The sequence below is a fragment of the Dermacentor variabilis genome, chromosome 1, assembly GCF_050947875.1.
Source record: "Dermacentor variabilis isolate Ectoservices chromosome 1, ASM5094787v1, whole genome shotgun sequence".
In the NCBI taxonomy this organism is placed as follows: domain Eukaryota; kingdom Metazoa; phylum Arthropoda; class Arachnida; order Ixodida; family Ixodidae; genus Dermacentor; species Dermacentor variabilis.
In genome coordinates, this window is record NC_134568.1 from 256,475,331 (window position 1) to 256,489,225 (window position 13,895).

At 43.1% G+C, this 13,895-nt stretch overlaps 1 protein-coding gene across 1 annotated transcript in view; it reads left to right on the forward strand.

Moving 5' to 3' along the window:
- Nucleotides 1-13,895, forward strand: part of LOC142562055 (uncharacterized) — a 79,405-nt gene that overhangs the window by 32,021 nt on the left and 33,489 nt on the right. The window contains exon 6 of the mRNA XM_075673493.1: nucleotides 9,085-9,342. Within this exon, the coding sequence (XP_075529608.1) occupies nucleotides 9,085-9,342 (258 nt within the window). The remainder of the gene's footprint in view (nucleotides 1-9,084; nucleotides 9,343-13,895) is intronic.

A 13,895-nucleotide genomic window follows, 5' to 3' on the forward strand; every position in this document is an offset into this window, starting at 1 on the left:
CACAGACTTGCAACAATGGTTTATTTTGAAAAACACTACAAGTATATACCCTGGCATAAACACGTGTGGCACCTTAAAGATTACTGGTTAAATAATCTATTTTTAGTTCGTGCAGACTCACTGATGGCCTCACCACGCACATGTCACCAGACTTATCAATATAGAATGCTTCGGCAATCTCCCTCGCTATCCTATCTTTGCGTCTCGACAGCACCTTGTCTTTGTGTCTTGACGGCATCTTTAAGGTGCCACACATGTTTATGCCAGGGTATAAATTTGGCGCACTTTTCAAAATAAAACATAGTTGCTAGTCTGCGCTTGTCCGTATTTTCTACGAGGGTTGATCCAGAAATAAGGTTCCCAAAAAGAGCTCCAGGCGCACGGGATGGTGCAAGGCGAAATCCGGCAACACTGCTGTGTGTGGCTGTTCCTCCACTCTCGATTTCCCCCGGCTGTGCTTCGCTGCGCCGTTCATTCTTGGCTCAGCAGCCGTCCAATATGGAGGTTCCCATTGTTGATCCTGCCAAGTGCTAGATTCGTTCCGTAATTAGTTTTTTGCACGGCAAAGGGACTCCATCAGTGGATATTCATCGTCGGTTAACAGAGGTGTATGGCGACAAGTGTATGTCTGTTCAACACGTCTGAAAGTGGTGCAGGGAGTTTAGTGCCAGTCGGAGGGAAGTTCCCGATGAACGAGTGGAAGTCCGTCAGTTTCAGGGGTGGTTATCGAGATGGTCCAACCCGAAGTGCCTCAAAACAGGAGGATCACCGTCCGTGAACTTGTTCAGCTTCCTGGAAGTTCTTACGGTACAGTGGAAAGAGCTTTGACTGAAAAATTGGGGTATCATAAGCGTTGTGCTCGATGGGTACCACGGCTATTGGCATCAGACCAAATCAAATCAAATTTATTCCACATCTATACATGATGTAGGTGGCAGAGACAAAAAGCCAAAATCAATTTGGCTTGACAAAGATCAGTGCCTCTTTCAAAATTTGTGTGCAAAATAAAGGAAAACAAGAATTAGCAACAGCAATCAGACATTGTTATGTAGCATTATACAAAGGCAAGAGAAGAATCCAAATGTACTCAATGAGAAAAGATAAAAAAAGTGTTATTCAAGCAGTGTAATTTTAAGGATAATCATTGTTGCACAGGAAAAAAAGCAATTCGAAACACCAATCGGACATTTTTAGGTAGCATTTCAACTATGATGAGAGGAATCTAAATATACGTAGTGAAGAATTGTAATCGAAGCAATGTAATACAATTTGCATTCATCATTGTTGCAGAAACATCAGGAACGAAGTGAGTAATCAAAAGCCAAGTGAATTTAACAAGTACGGTAATTAGTAAGAAAGTCATTGTTGCAGAAACATAAGGAACGAAGTGAGTAATCAAAAACCAAGTGAATTTAACAAGGACGGTAATTAGTAAGAAAGTAGTTGTGTTCCATAATTGGTGTGTGTCCGGGGTATGAACCAGGTTGCATTATGACGATTATTGTATTCTTTATGCTTTTGGATAAGTTGGATAGGTGTTCAATAAAGTGACTTCCTCGCTTTTTTTCCGTAAGGTACCGTTGCAAGAGTAATTCATTGAATAGTAAATTTACGGGACAAACTTGAAGTTTCTTAAAAAGGGGTTCAGTGTGTTCATCATAGGCTGAGTTGCTAATCACACACACAGCCTTTTTTTCTAGTGCATAAAGTTTAATAATGTCTGACCCTGTAGTGTTACCCCAGACAAGGTGACAGTATTTTAGATGTGAAGAAAGAGAGTTATAGACTAATAACTTGACAGAAGTGAGCAGAGAAAAGCCTACCTTTGCAAGGGCACCCACCACGCCTGCAAGTTTACCACTGAGCATGTCGAAATGTTTATTCCAGGTTAAATGTTCGTTAAAAATGATGCTAAAGCATTTATTCGAGGTTATATCAACATGCGAGTTTCCTAAAATTATAAAGTCCGTAATATTAGCCCTTGAATTTTTAGGTTGAAATAGAATGGCTTTCGTTTTGTTTGTGGTAATGGTTAATGAGTTTACTGAACACCCTCTATTAAGCTTATTTAATGCTGACTTTGCGTAAGTCACAAGTTCTTTACAGCTGGCAGACTTGAATAATAATGTGGTATCGTCGGCATAGATATATTTGGCCACTGAAGTAATGTTTGTTATGTCGTCAATATAAATGTTAAATAATAGCGGCCCAAGAATGCTCCCCTGAGGCACCCCACTTGTTACTGATTTAATATTTGATGTATAGTTTCCTATTACAACCATTTGACATCGGTACTCCAGATAGCTCTTTATTATACTTAAAAATACGTCTCTGAACCCATAGGTCTCGAGCTTTCCTATTAATGTTTCATAGTTAATCCGATCAAAAGCCTTGAAGTCTATGAATGCTCCAATAGCTTCTGTTCGTATACGTTAAGTATAAATTCTTTTTGGGTTAAAAGTGCCATTTCCGTCGAGCGTGCTTTAGTGAAGCCAAATTGATCGTCAGTAAGGATGTGATGTTTTTCACAGAACGAAACCATCCTAATCTTAATTTTTCAAGGCATTTAGAAAAGACAGTTAAGACCGATATTGGCCTGTGATCTTCTAAAAGGTTCTTATCACCGCCTTTAAAAATAAGTCACTTTCGCTACTTGCATTGCTTTAGAAAATGTGCCATTTCGAAATGTGAGGCTAAATGCATGCTCCAATACTGAAGTGATAATATCGAGGACATATTTAATAGGGCAAATTTGCAAGCCATCAAGGTCTGTGCTTCTACTGTTTCGAGAAGTGATGAGTGCATTATGTATCTCCTGAGCACTGGTAGGTATTAGAAATGCACTGACAGGATTATTTGGTGTCAGATCGTCTAGGCTAGCAGGATGATTGGGGCTGTTTATAAGAGAAGTAATCATTAAATGAATTTGCCAGTAAAGAACCAGACATTGGTGTGCTATTTAGAATTATTTCTTGAGGCTGCTCCAGAGTCCGGTTTACTCTCCCTAGTATGCCATTTAGCCTTTACCAGATGAGATCGTTAAGTTTCATAATATGTGAAATGAATACATTGTGCATATATAATACTTTTTAGCCTCTCTGAGGATATGTGTTAATTTGTTTCTGAAAGATTTGAAGTTGTGGAAGTCATTTGCATCTCTCGCTCATAAAAAATTTCTATACAGTCTATCTTTTTGTTTTATTTGAGATAGAAGGCTCTTTGTGATCTAAGGTTATCGGATTTTGCTATTGCGCATTCTTGTTTTATTCGAAATATGTCTGATGTAACTGTATTTAAATACATTTGAAAAGGAGTTATACACTAATTCAGGATCAACTGTGTTGTATATTTCCGACCAGTCAGTGTTCAGTACATCACTTCGGAATTGTTCTAGTGACATCGGATTGACATCTTGAAATGAGACTTGCTCTTCTTTATCGGATGATCGACGGGATTTATGTAGGTCAGTGATAAGAAAGATTGAGAGATAATCAGTTATGTGTATGCCAATTATGCCCGAAAGCAAACTGTAGATGGGGTAGTTTGTAAGGAAGAGGTAGAGTAACGTCTCAGTGGTGTTTTGGACTCGAGTGGGCTCATTAATAGTGTTAATGCAAGCGTTAGACTGTAATATCATAAGGAAGTCATGGTGTGTCAGTGATGTGTGTATAAGTTGATGTTCATATCGCCACCTATAACCAGCTTTGATCCAGTTTCATTTGCCCAGCTTAAAATCTTATCCAGAAATGCAAGGAAGGCCGTTGTATTACCATTTGGAGGACGATATAAAACAGAAAAAACATTGTCACTGTTTGATACCATTAGGATTTCAAAATCATCAGTCAATTCAGTGTAGTCAGGAATGATATTCAGTTTCAATGAATTCTTGGCCATGAGTAAAACACCACCCCCTTTTTTTTTACTGCTCTGTTTAAGTAATGTGTGGTGTAACCAGCAACTTTAAGTACTACATAATCATTTTGGTGCGAAGTTTCAGAAAGCATAACCACATCATATGTGAAGCTAAATGTGAAAATAAAGCGTGCAACTCATCTTTTTTGTTCCGTGCAGACTGTGCGTTTGGATGAAAAAAAAGTTAAGCTACACTTCATTGTTTTGTGTAATGCGCACACATCAATCAGACTCAAGAAATTTCCTGCCATATCTGCTGATTTCAACTTGGATGCGTGCAACAAAACCGCAAGAAGTGTTTATTCTATTTTGTCAACGTCACTCACGCAAGTGATGCGCAGATTTACGCGCAAAGATTTTTCAGTCTTTAGACCCAGGCGTACTTCCATTTCACCTATTTTTTATGTGCAACAGTTTGACCTAGAAGCTTCTTCAGCATCGGGCACAGGTGCTCATTTATAAACAATGGACTATGGCCTGGTAGCAGAAGATCAGATGTGTCCAGTCATTTCTTTGCGTGCCTTATCGAGCACTGAGTTTCACTTTGCACAATGCCTGAACTGAACAACAACATTTGGGCATCTTTCGGTTTTTCTAGTGACACAGTGGCACACATCTATATCAGATGGTGTCATGGGCTCTTCAATCGCATCACCAATTTTGCTCAGTGGGCCCAAAATGTTCTTATTTTCTATGACCGGTATGCCTTTTATCTCCAAGTTTCTGTTTCTAGAGTATTGTTCTATATTTCAGTCAACCTTTGTTCAGAGTTGTACACGAGCTCTTTCAGTGACTTGCATTCGTCAAGTACCGCCGCATTTTCCTTTTTCAGTGAAGCATTGTCTTTTTCAATTTTAGAGCAGCGTGTGATCACCGCCTCAAATTGTGTGTTGAACAGATCCATCAATGATTTCAATTCTTTCAACTCTTTTCGCATTTCCTTTTCCATGGCACTACGCAAGTCACATATTTCTTGTCTGAAATCTTTCACGAGTTTTGCAATTTCGGATGGCATTTTGCTAGATTACAGGCACACTTTCAACTCAGCACGCTTTCAGTTTGGCAGCAGCACCATTAAAAAAAGAAAGAAATGTAAGCACACTAACCTGTGTGGAAAACACAGTGCGAGAACGTGCAAGGGCTGCCACTGCTGCTGCCAAATTGAAAGCCAGGCGGGACACAGATCGGCTTTTGTAGTCCTCCTGCTTCCACAGAAACGAAGCATGTGGTCCCAAGTCGTGACGTCGGCTCAGCAAGCCATAAGCCTGCCTGCAGAAGACAGTCAACCAACAACCAGATAGCGCCGGGCCATGAACCACGGCCATACAAAAGCGGAGTGTCCAGCCTGTGTGGAAAACGCAGCGCGAGTACGTGCAAGGGCTGCCGCTGCTGCTGCCAAAAGAGAAATGCCTTGAATGTGCTCGCCAGTTTCTTCAAAAGTGTCAAGAAGATAAGGAAGGATTGTTGGACTCCATTGTTACGAGAGACGAAACATAGGTGTTTCCTTTCACTCCTGAAATGAAACAAAAATCCAAACAGTGGGGTCACCCAGGGTCACCAGTCGCAAAGAAGTTCAAACAAACTCCTTCTGCTGGCAAAGTCATGGCCAGTGTTCGTAATGGATACGTAATGGCCAGGGATCGTAAGGGGATACTGCTGATCAATTTCATGGAATGTGGGACAATAATCAACTCAGACAGTTATTCTGCAACACTAAGAAAGCTCAGGCGAGCTATCCAGAACCGCCAGCGAGGACGACTGGCAGCCAATGTAATGCTGCTTCATGACAATGCCCGACCTCATGTCTCCCGTCAAACCCAGGAACTTTTGACAAACTTTGGGTGGACTCTCATGCCCCACCCACCGTACAGTCTATACCTCTCGTGCCTAGTGATTATCACTTGTTCCCCAAGTTGAAGGAACATTTGAGTGGCCAACACTTCGGGAACGACGAAGTCAAAGAAAAGCTGAAACGCTTCCTCAATGGGTTGGTGGCAGAGTTCTACGCCCTTCGGATACAGAAATTGAAGCACCGTCTGCAAAAATGCGTAGAAAAAGATGGTGATTATGTAGAAAAATAGAGCAAAGTTTCATCTTTCCAATTATGTAAATTCCTATGAGAATAAACAATGTTGTCTATTTCTAAAATTGATGGGAACCTTATTTCTGGATCAACCCTTGTATCTTGTCCCCGTTCATTTGTGATATTCTTCTTTGAGTCGAGAATCTCGACCTCCAGTACGAGCTGAACTGCTGCATAGCATGCCAGTGTTTTATGCATACATTGTTTGTACAACCCATTTTTTGTATGTCGTCGGGGCATCTGAGCAGCAAATGGAACAAAGGATTAGTATAAAGCTTCTTATAATATTCCGACAAAATGGGGTAGAAGTTTATCACATGTGTCAATAGCTTTGTGGAGAGGAAACCCTAAAGGAAAGAGCTGCCTGTAAGATGTTTCAGCATTTTTGAGATGCCTGTGAAGGCCAAAAGACAACGCAAGATGAAGATGCCCCTCCACCCTGTGAGAGGGTGCAAAACATCAATGATTATTCATATGCTTGCTCTAATGTTTTATGACCACAGAGTGACTGATTTATCAGCAGCACCTGGTTTGAGAAACTCATTCACTCACAAGATTCTGACAGAAAATTTGCGGGAAAAAAGGCTTGTGTCAGGGTGGTACCAAAAGCACACACTCCTGAGCAAAAGTTGTGGGAAAAAAATGTTGTGCGATTGGTAAACTTCAGACAAAAGTAATGATTTCTTGCAAAGAGCTATCACTGGCAATAAATCTTGGATTCAGATATCACCTAGAGCTGAAATCGCAAAGCGAGGAGTGGAAAAAAAAGATGAGCAAAGGTCAAAGAAAGCCTTGGGAAGAGAAGCAAAATCGGTGATGCTGATCATGTTTCTTTACAGCCATGGAATTGTGCACCATTAATTTGTAGCTGAAGGTCTATTTGCCAATGCGGCTTTCTTAGTGGAGGTTTTAGATTGTTAGAAATACTATTGTCTGCATGACATATCACCAAATTTGACAGAATGGGAGTGCTGGATTCTCCATCATGACAATGCCCCTGCACACTGCATTGCTGGCGCGTGGGTTTTTGGCACGCAGTCCTATCACTGTACTCAAACAACCTCCCTACTTGTTGGATTTAGCACCCTGCAACTTTTTTCTGCAAACGCAAAGTGGTAATATGTAGGTGGAATTTTGGGGATGTTGCAAAAAATAAAGTATCATCACTAAAGTGCTTGGAAGGGTTCTTCTAGCAATGGAAGGAGAGGTGGAACCAGTGTGTTGTCTAATGGGGAGTAGTTTGAAGGTGACCACATTGTTGTATTTAAGCTTGTGAATTGACAATTCTAAAAATTTTACTGCACAAGCTTTTGGAACAGACCGTGTGTACAGATTAATCCCATTGTTATAACCAATAAATGTTATAACCGGGTTGCACAAGAAAAGCAGAAGAAACGAACATTGAAACATTTCAATTACACAAAAAAGTAGTCAAACCTACTTATTACTTCTTTTAATACTTGGTTTTAACAAGACCTGCCGCAGTGGCTTAGTGGCTTTGGTGTTGTACTGCTAAACATGAGGTCGCAGGATTAAGTCCCGGCTGCCACGGCCGCATTTCGATGAGGGAGAAATGCAAAACCACCCTTGTCCTGTACATTGGGGGCACGTTAAAAATCTCCTGGTGGACAATATTAATGCGGAGTCCACCACTACTACGTGCCTCATAATCAAAGCGTGGTTTTGGCACGTAAAACCCCAGAAATCAATTCAATTACATGTAACAGTTAAACTTTTGTGTGCATTCTATCATAAAATAAACTACTAACAATGCTCCCATGCCACATTATTGGCTATAACAATTAAATTTGGCTTCTGAGTGTCTGTGCCCAAAGGAAAATCAACCCAGAACCTTAGGGGAAAAGAAAGATGAGCCATTCCACCTGCCTGTGTGCTGGCATGCGTGACTTTAAGAGGGGCGGGAAGGAAACAAGGCAGAGGCATGTGAGGGTTGGGATCTTAGTGATGCGGCAAAGGCGTGCTGTGCAAGAGTTCTGCATGGTTCAAAGGCGGGTGTGGCCAAGGTGGGAGGCATGCAGGCGAGTGCAGTGGCTCTTTTTTTTTTCCTCAGTCGTGTTGCATTCTTTTAATGCGATAGTGTTAAGGGCCCTGTGTTGTAGAAAATCTGGTGTTGCCGCCGGCGTCTCTGGCCAAGAAAATCATCTCAAATCATGCGTGCCAATTCAAGCAGGCCTTCCGCGTGGTGTATGGACGTTACTGTACTAATTGAATTTCTCAAAGTAAGGTGCATCAGAAAATTCGTAAAGTACGACTTACGCACAACCTAACGACATGATAGCGTCGGATTGTAATTTGAATATACGAGAAAACAATTCTGTTGCATAGAAACTCAAACACAAACCCCTTTTAATGCGATAGCGTTTTCCAGCAGCCGTTTGAGGTCTGTCTTAGTAGAAGTAGTGCTGCCTGCTCGGTTCCTTGCAACACCATAAAAAAAACCCACAAAGCTCGCCTTTGTGCACAGCGTTCACCGCCAGCGTTTCCAGGAAAACATTAGTTACCTAAGCTGCAGTTGCCGGGAAGCGTGTGAAACAGTAAGGGATCTTTTTTTGCTTTTGCATTTCTCTTGTAAAGGTGAAGCTTAAGTGTCCTTCGAAATTTGTTCTTTTGACCTATGCACCCATTTGTCAAATTTAATTGTTATAGCCAATAACGCAGCCTGGAAACATTGTAGTAAGCAATCGGGGTAGCTGTATGGGCTTGTTGGTATGGCATAGTCTATTTTGTTGCTGCACAAGCCGAACGACAGGCACAACAGAAAGGCACATTTGACAACCACAGCACTAGTCAATAGAGAGTCAGTAGCGCTGTGTGGGTGTCAAACATGCCTTTGTTGTCCCTGTCGTTCAGCTTGTGCTAAAATAAAATAGATTTAGCAAGTAGTTTTTTACCATAGAACACGCACAAATGTTGACGGTGCATCAGCTTCTCATTGTTATATCTGATATATTGTTAAAACCGGTATTGTTATAAGTAGGTACAACTGTATGTGCAAAAGGCAGCTGTTTTGAGATCAACAGTGGTCAACATGAGGTCTTGCATGCTTTGTCTATGACCTGCTTATGCAGCTGGGTTGCAAGCCTTCCACCAAGCTACCTGGAGAATGAATTGGTGGGCCCCTTTTTTGAGCCAACACCATGTGGAAAACCTGGCTTTGCACCCTCGGCTGCTGTGGTGCCAGAGACGACCTTGCCCTTGGCGCCTGATGATCCTCGTGTGGGGCTGCTGGCCTTCTATGGAGGTGGTGCAGATGCCCCGATAGCCTCAGCACCGCCTCTTCTGGCCCCAACCGTTGGATCCATGATGCCACCTATGGTGGGTCCCAGGTAAGGTTGTCTGGTACCAGTCATGTCAAATTTATTACTTGTTTTTGTAGCATGTTTCTCTGTCATTCCTAGTGCAGATCAGTACATTTTACAATAGTCAGTGAGGCCAGAGTGAAGAGAAAGGTAGCAGGATGTGAAGTCGACGGGCAGAGGTAGCACATCAGGTTGATCTTGCCCCCCTTTTTAATTTTGTAAATCTGGATGAATTTATGAAGTACAGTAGAACCTTCTTCATATGTTTTGGAAAAAACGTACTTACCAGAAAAACATGCAATATGAAGTCACCAAAAAAAGGATGATTTGGCAGACTCATATGTAGTTTACATTTATAGAATGCGAAGCGTTGCGTGAATCGTCAGAGTGAGATGCCGACGTGGACCGATCTGGTGGGGCTCAAGCAGCCTGAGCCGTGCATTGTTATTTTTACGCCTTTGGCAAGCTTATGTTTACGCTTCTCGAATATGGGCTGGGTCAGCGGCTTCTTTGGGTGGGGCATTTTGGCGAGAATTTTTTCGATACGAGATGCTGACTTGCGTCAAGCTGGTGGGACCCCAGAGCATTTTGTTGTTTTCTGTTGCGTTGTGTTTTAAAGAGCCCCTCACCAGGCCACATAACAAATTTTGGTTATGCGCTGGAAGTTGTTACATGCCCTGAAGGAAGTATGCTACCGCAATAATTTTTGAAATTGGTTCATTAATAGCCAAGATAAAAATTTCAGTGCCCCAAAGTCATGATTTCAGGAGGCAAGCATCACCGCTAACATACTTTCTCCACTTGCGCCCATCTAGCTTCTGCAAGCGAAATTCCTTCCCTACGTTCTACAATACCAGAGCTGGAGGATCACGGGATGCATACGGCCTGCATCCCACCATCTCTTTTTTCCCCCCCCTCTTTTGCTGTGCAGCCAACTTTTGCTGACGGTCTCGCCTGCGAGTTGTTTTGCTTGTCTCATTTTGCACAGTGCATGATCTTGAGAGCTGTGCACGAGATCACCTTAAAAGCGGTATATGTCAGTGCTACAGAAACACTGAGGCAGGTGAAAGCAGATCACAGAGCATGATCGCGCGCTGGAACACAATAGAAAATGAGTTTCGTTCTCTATGCGACTGCACGACATGGGAACAAGCAGACGAAATGGAAGTACCCTATTTACCCGAATGTAACGCGAGTTCTTTTACCAAAAATAGAAGTGAAAAGTCACCCCCCATGTTACATTCGAATACAAGGTATAAAAATGCTAAGAAAGGCACCAAGTACTCATTATTAAGCTAGCTTAATGTGCCGCATTTGCATGCGTGTCGATTGACCTGCTCCTTCAAAGTCTCACGCTCCAAATTCAGCGGTCAACCAATACGCAAACCACGGCCAGGGCGAGTCACGAATGCGGTGCAAACACGAAAAAGGCAGAGCAAACGACACCAACGAGAGCGCGCCAGCGATGTGTCACCTTAGAGGGACCAAACGCGCAGGTGAGTGTCGAACAATTGGCGCACGAAATGGACGCGCCTTTTTCTCATCATCATCATCATCATCATCAGCCTGGTTACGCCCACTGCAGGGCAAAGGCCTCTCCCATACTTCTCCAACTACCCCAGTCATGTACTAATTGTGGCCATGTTGTCCCTGCAAACTTCTTATGTTTGCCTTTTTCTCACCACTAGGTGATTCTAGTGACTTAGCGATCCGTTTGGGGCACTGGCGGAGCGTCTTGGGCACTTGTTTCCACGATAGTACCACGTGACCTAAGCCACCGACTCCTCAGGTAGTGCATAGCCGCCTTGTTTGTTTCGACACGTTGGTCTGTTCCTGCCTGCTTAGTGCACCTACATCCAAAATGGCGTGCTCTCGCACTTATACTGCGGGCTTCAAACGTAACGCTATTCTACTCGCCAAAAAAAGTTGGTAACTCAGCGGCTGCAAGAGGCCTGGACATCAACGAATCGACGATAAGGGGGTGGAGGAAGCATCGCCAGGAGTTGTTCAATTGCAACAGTCATAGAAAAGGTTCCCGTGGGCCAAAGAAAGGCTGCTTCCTGGATTTTGAGCGTCGTCTTGCAGTCCTTGTTGGTGAACAACGCTCCCAGCTTCTTGATGTGAGCATTGAAGTGCTTCAGTGCAAAGCACCTGAACTTGCACGAGACGTGGGTTTGGCGCCAAACCAATTCAAGGCATTGCGCCGTTGGATACAGAAGTTCATGCGAAGGGCCAGTTTTTTCCTTCGACGCACTACCTCGATTTGTCAGAAACTACCCGAGAACTTCGAGTCGAAACTTCTCGCGTTTCAGCGGTATGTCATTGATCTCCGCTGCTCTACCAACATGCCACTTGGACACATCGGGAATGCGGACCAAACCCCCGTGTACCTGTACCTTGATATGCCAATGGTTAGGACAATGCGCAAGTCTGGTGAACATAAAGTTCAGATTAGAAACACTGGAAACGAAAAGAATCTGATAACAGTTATGCTTGCATGTTTGGCTGATGGTCGCAAGCTCCCTCCCTTCAGAATTTTTCGCCAGAAGACTATCTCGAAAGAAACATTTCCGAACAATGTTTTCGTACGCTGCCACGAAAAAGGCTGGATGGATTCGGAACTCGTCATAGATTGGATTTACAGCGTTTGGGACCGAAGGCTAGGTGCATTGCTGCATCCAGAATCAATATTGGTGCTGGATTCTTTTCGAGGTCACCTCACACCCGGCGTGTGAAAGCTGCAGCGTGACCAAACGCATTTGGTTGTTATACCGGGTGGAATGACGTCCATTCTTCAGCCCTTTGCTTGAACAAGCCGTTCAAGGATTGCTCGCGGCTGCTGTATTGGGACTGGATTGAATGTGGATCTACCTCAACACCTGCAGGGATTCTGAAATGCCCGAGTGCATCTACTGTTGCCCAGTGGGTTTCAACTGCTTGGTACGGGCTGTCTCATGAAATAGTATACCGCGCATTTAAGAAATGTTCTATTACAAATGCCCTTGACGGAAGTGAGGACGATCTGCTGTGGGAAACAACTAGTGACAAAGAGGAGTCCAGCTGTGATGACGACAGCGACGGCAACATTAGTGGCGAAGATGAAGATTAGGCATAGTTTGCAGGTACTTCAATAAAGCTGCTCTCGACTTTTCCTATAGTTTGTTTCCTGCATTACATTCGTGTTCTATAGTTTCGGTTTCTCGCGTTACATTTGCATTTTTGCGTCTTTGATCAGGGTCGCATTACAATTGGGGTCACGTTACATTCGGTTAAATACAGTACATCTCTCTTGCTACGGTACTTTCGGTTTGTAATTTTGATTTCTCTAAACTTTAATTCATCTATTGAACCAACAGATTAAACAAATACTGATGTTGCCTTGCATAATTAATAATTCTTGAAGTCGCGTATCACTATGGGCAGTACAGCACCCGGGAGAAGAAGGGCAAATGGTGTTTGCTTTGAAATTAGGCCCTTTCTACAGTGCGTAGCGGTGTAATACTTTGCAGGCATGATCGTTAGCATGCATTGTAGGAGCTGTGCTTGTCAGCTCAAACTGGCCAGACCTGGTCAGGGGCCTTTGCCATTTTGAGCTGACAAGTGCAGTGTATACATTGCATGCTAACAAGCGTGCCTTCAAAGTATTACTACACCGCAATAAGAGCTTAAATTTCAAACCAAATGCCGCTTGCCTTTCTCCTCATAGGCGCCATGCTCCAAGATAGGGGGATTGCGTATGTCAGCAAATGCATCTACGTACATGTAGATGCTGTGACGTCACTCATAGTGACATGGGACTCTTTGAGAGTTATTCAAGGCAACATCTGTTATTTGTGTAATCTATTGCTCAACTGACGAATTAAAGTTTAAAGAAATAATGCAACACGCAAACCGAATGTGAGCGTGTTCTTGTTTTACTTTGCACTGCAGCAAGAGAGATGTACTTCCATTTTGTCTGCTTGTTCTCACATCATGCAGTCGCACGCGCTGAGAGCGAAACTACACATTAGAGAGTTCTAGATTAGCGGGACCCAACACTTCTGTCTTCCTAATCTAAAACTCTATTTTCTACCATGTTCTAGCACGCAATTGATCCACTTGTGTCTGCCTCAGTGTTCGTGTAGCACTGGCTTCTGCCGCTAGTCAGGTGTTCTTGTGCACAGCGCACAAAATCATGCGACTGTCAGCAGAAGTGCACCAATACCAAAAAGTAGGGGAAACAAAAAGGTGGAGCCCGTAACATATGCGTATGTATGTAGCTCCTGTATGGGAGAACACAGGCAAAGGATTTTGCTTGCGAAGGCTAGACGGGGCAAGTGGAGAGTGTGTCCTTATTGGCGTGGCGGTGACACTCGCCTCCTGAAATCATGTGTTTGCGGCACTGAAATGTTTATACCTCGACTATTAATGAACCAATTTGAAAATTTTTTGCAGTAGAACACTTCCAAGAGGGTATGTAACAACTTCCAGCGGATAACTAAAATTTGCTATGTGGCCTGGTGAGTGGCCTTTTAAGATGGCTATGGGAAACTGAAGCAAAATCAAGCTGGTGGGCGACGCCAGAATACAATGCCACCAGA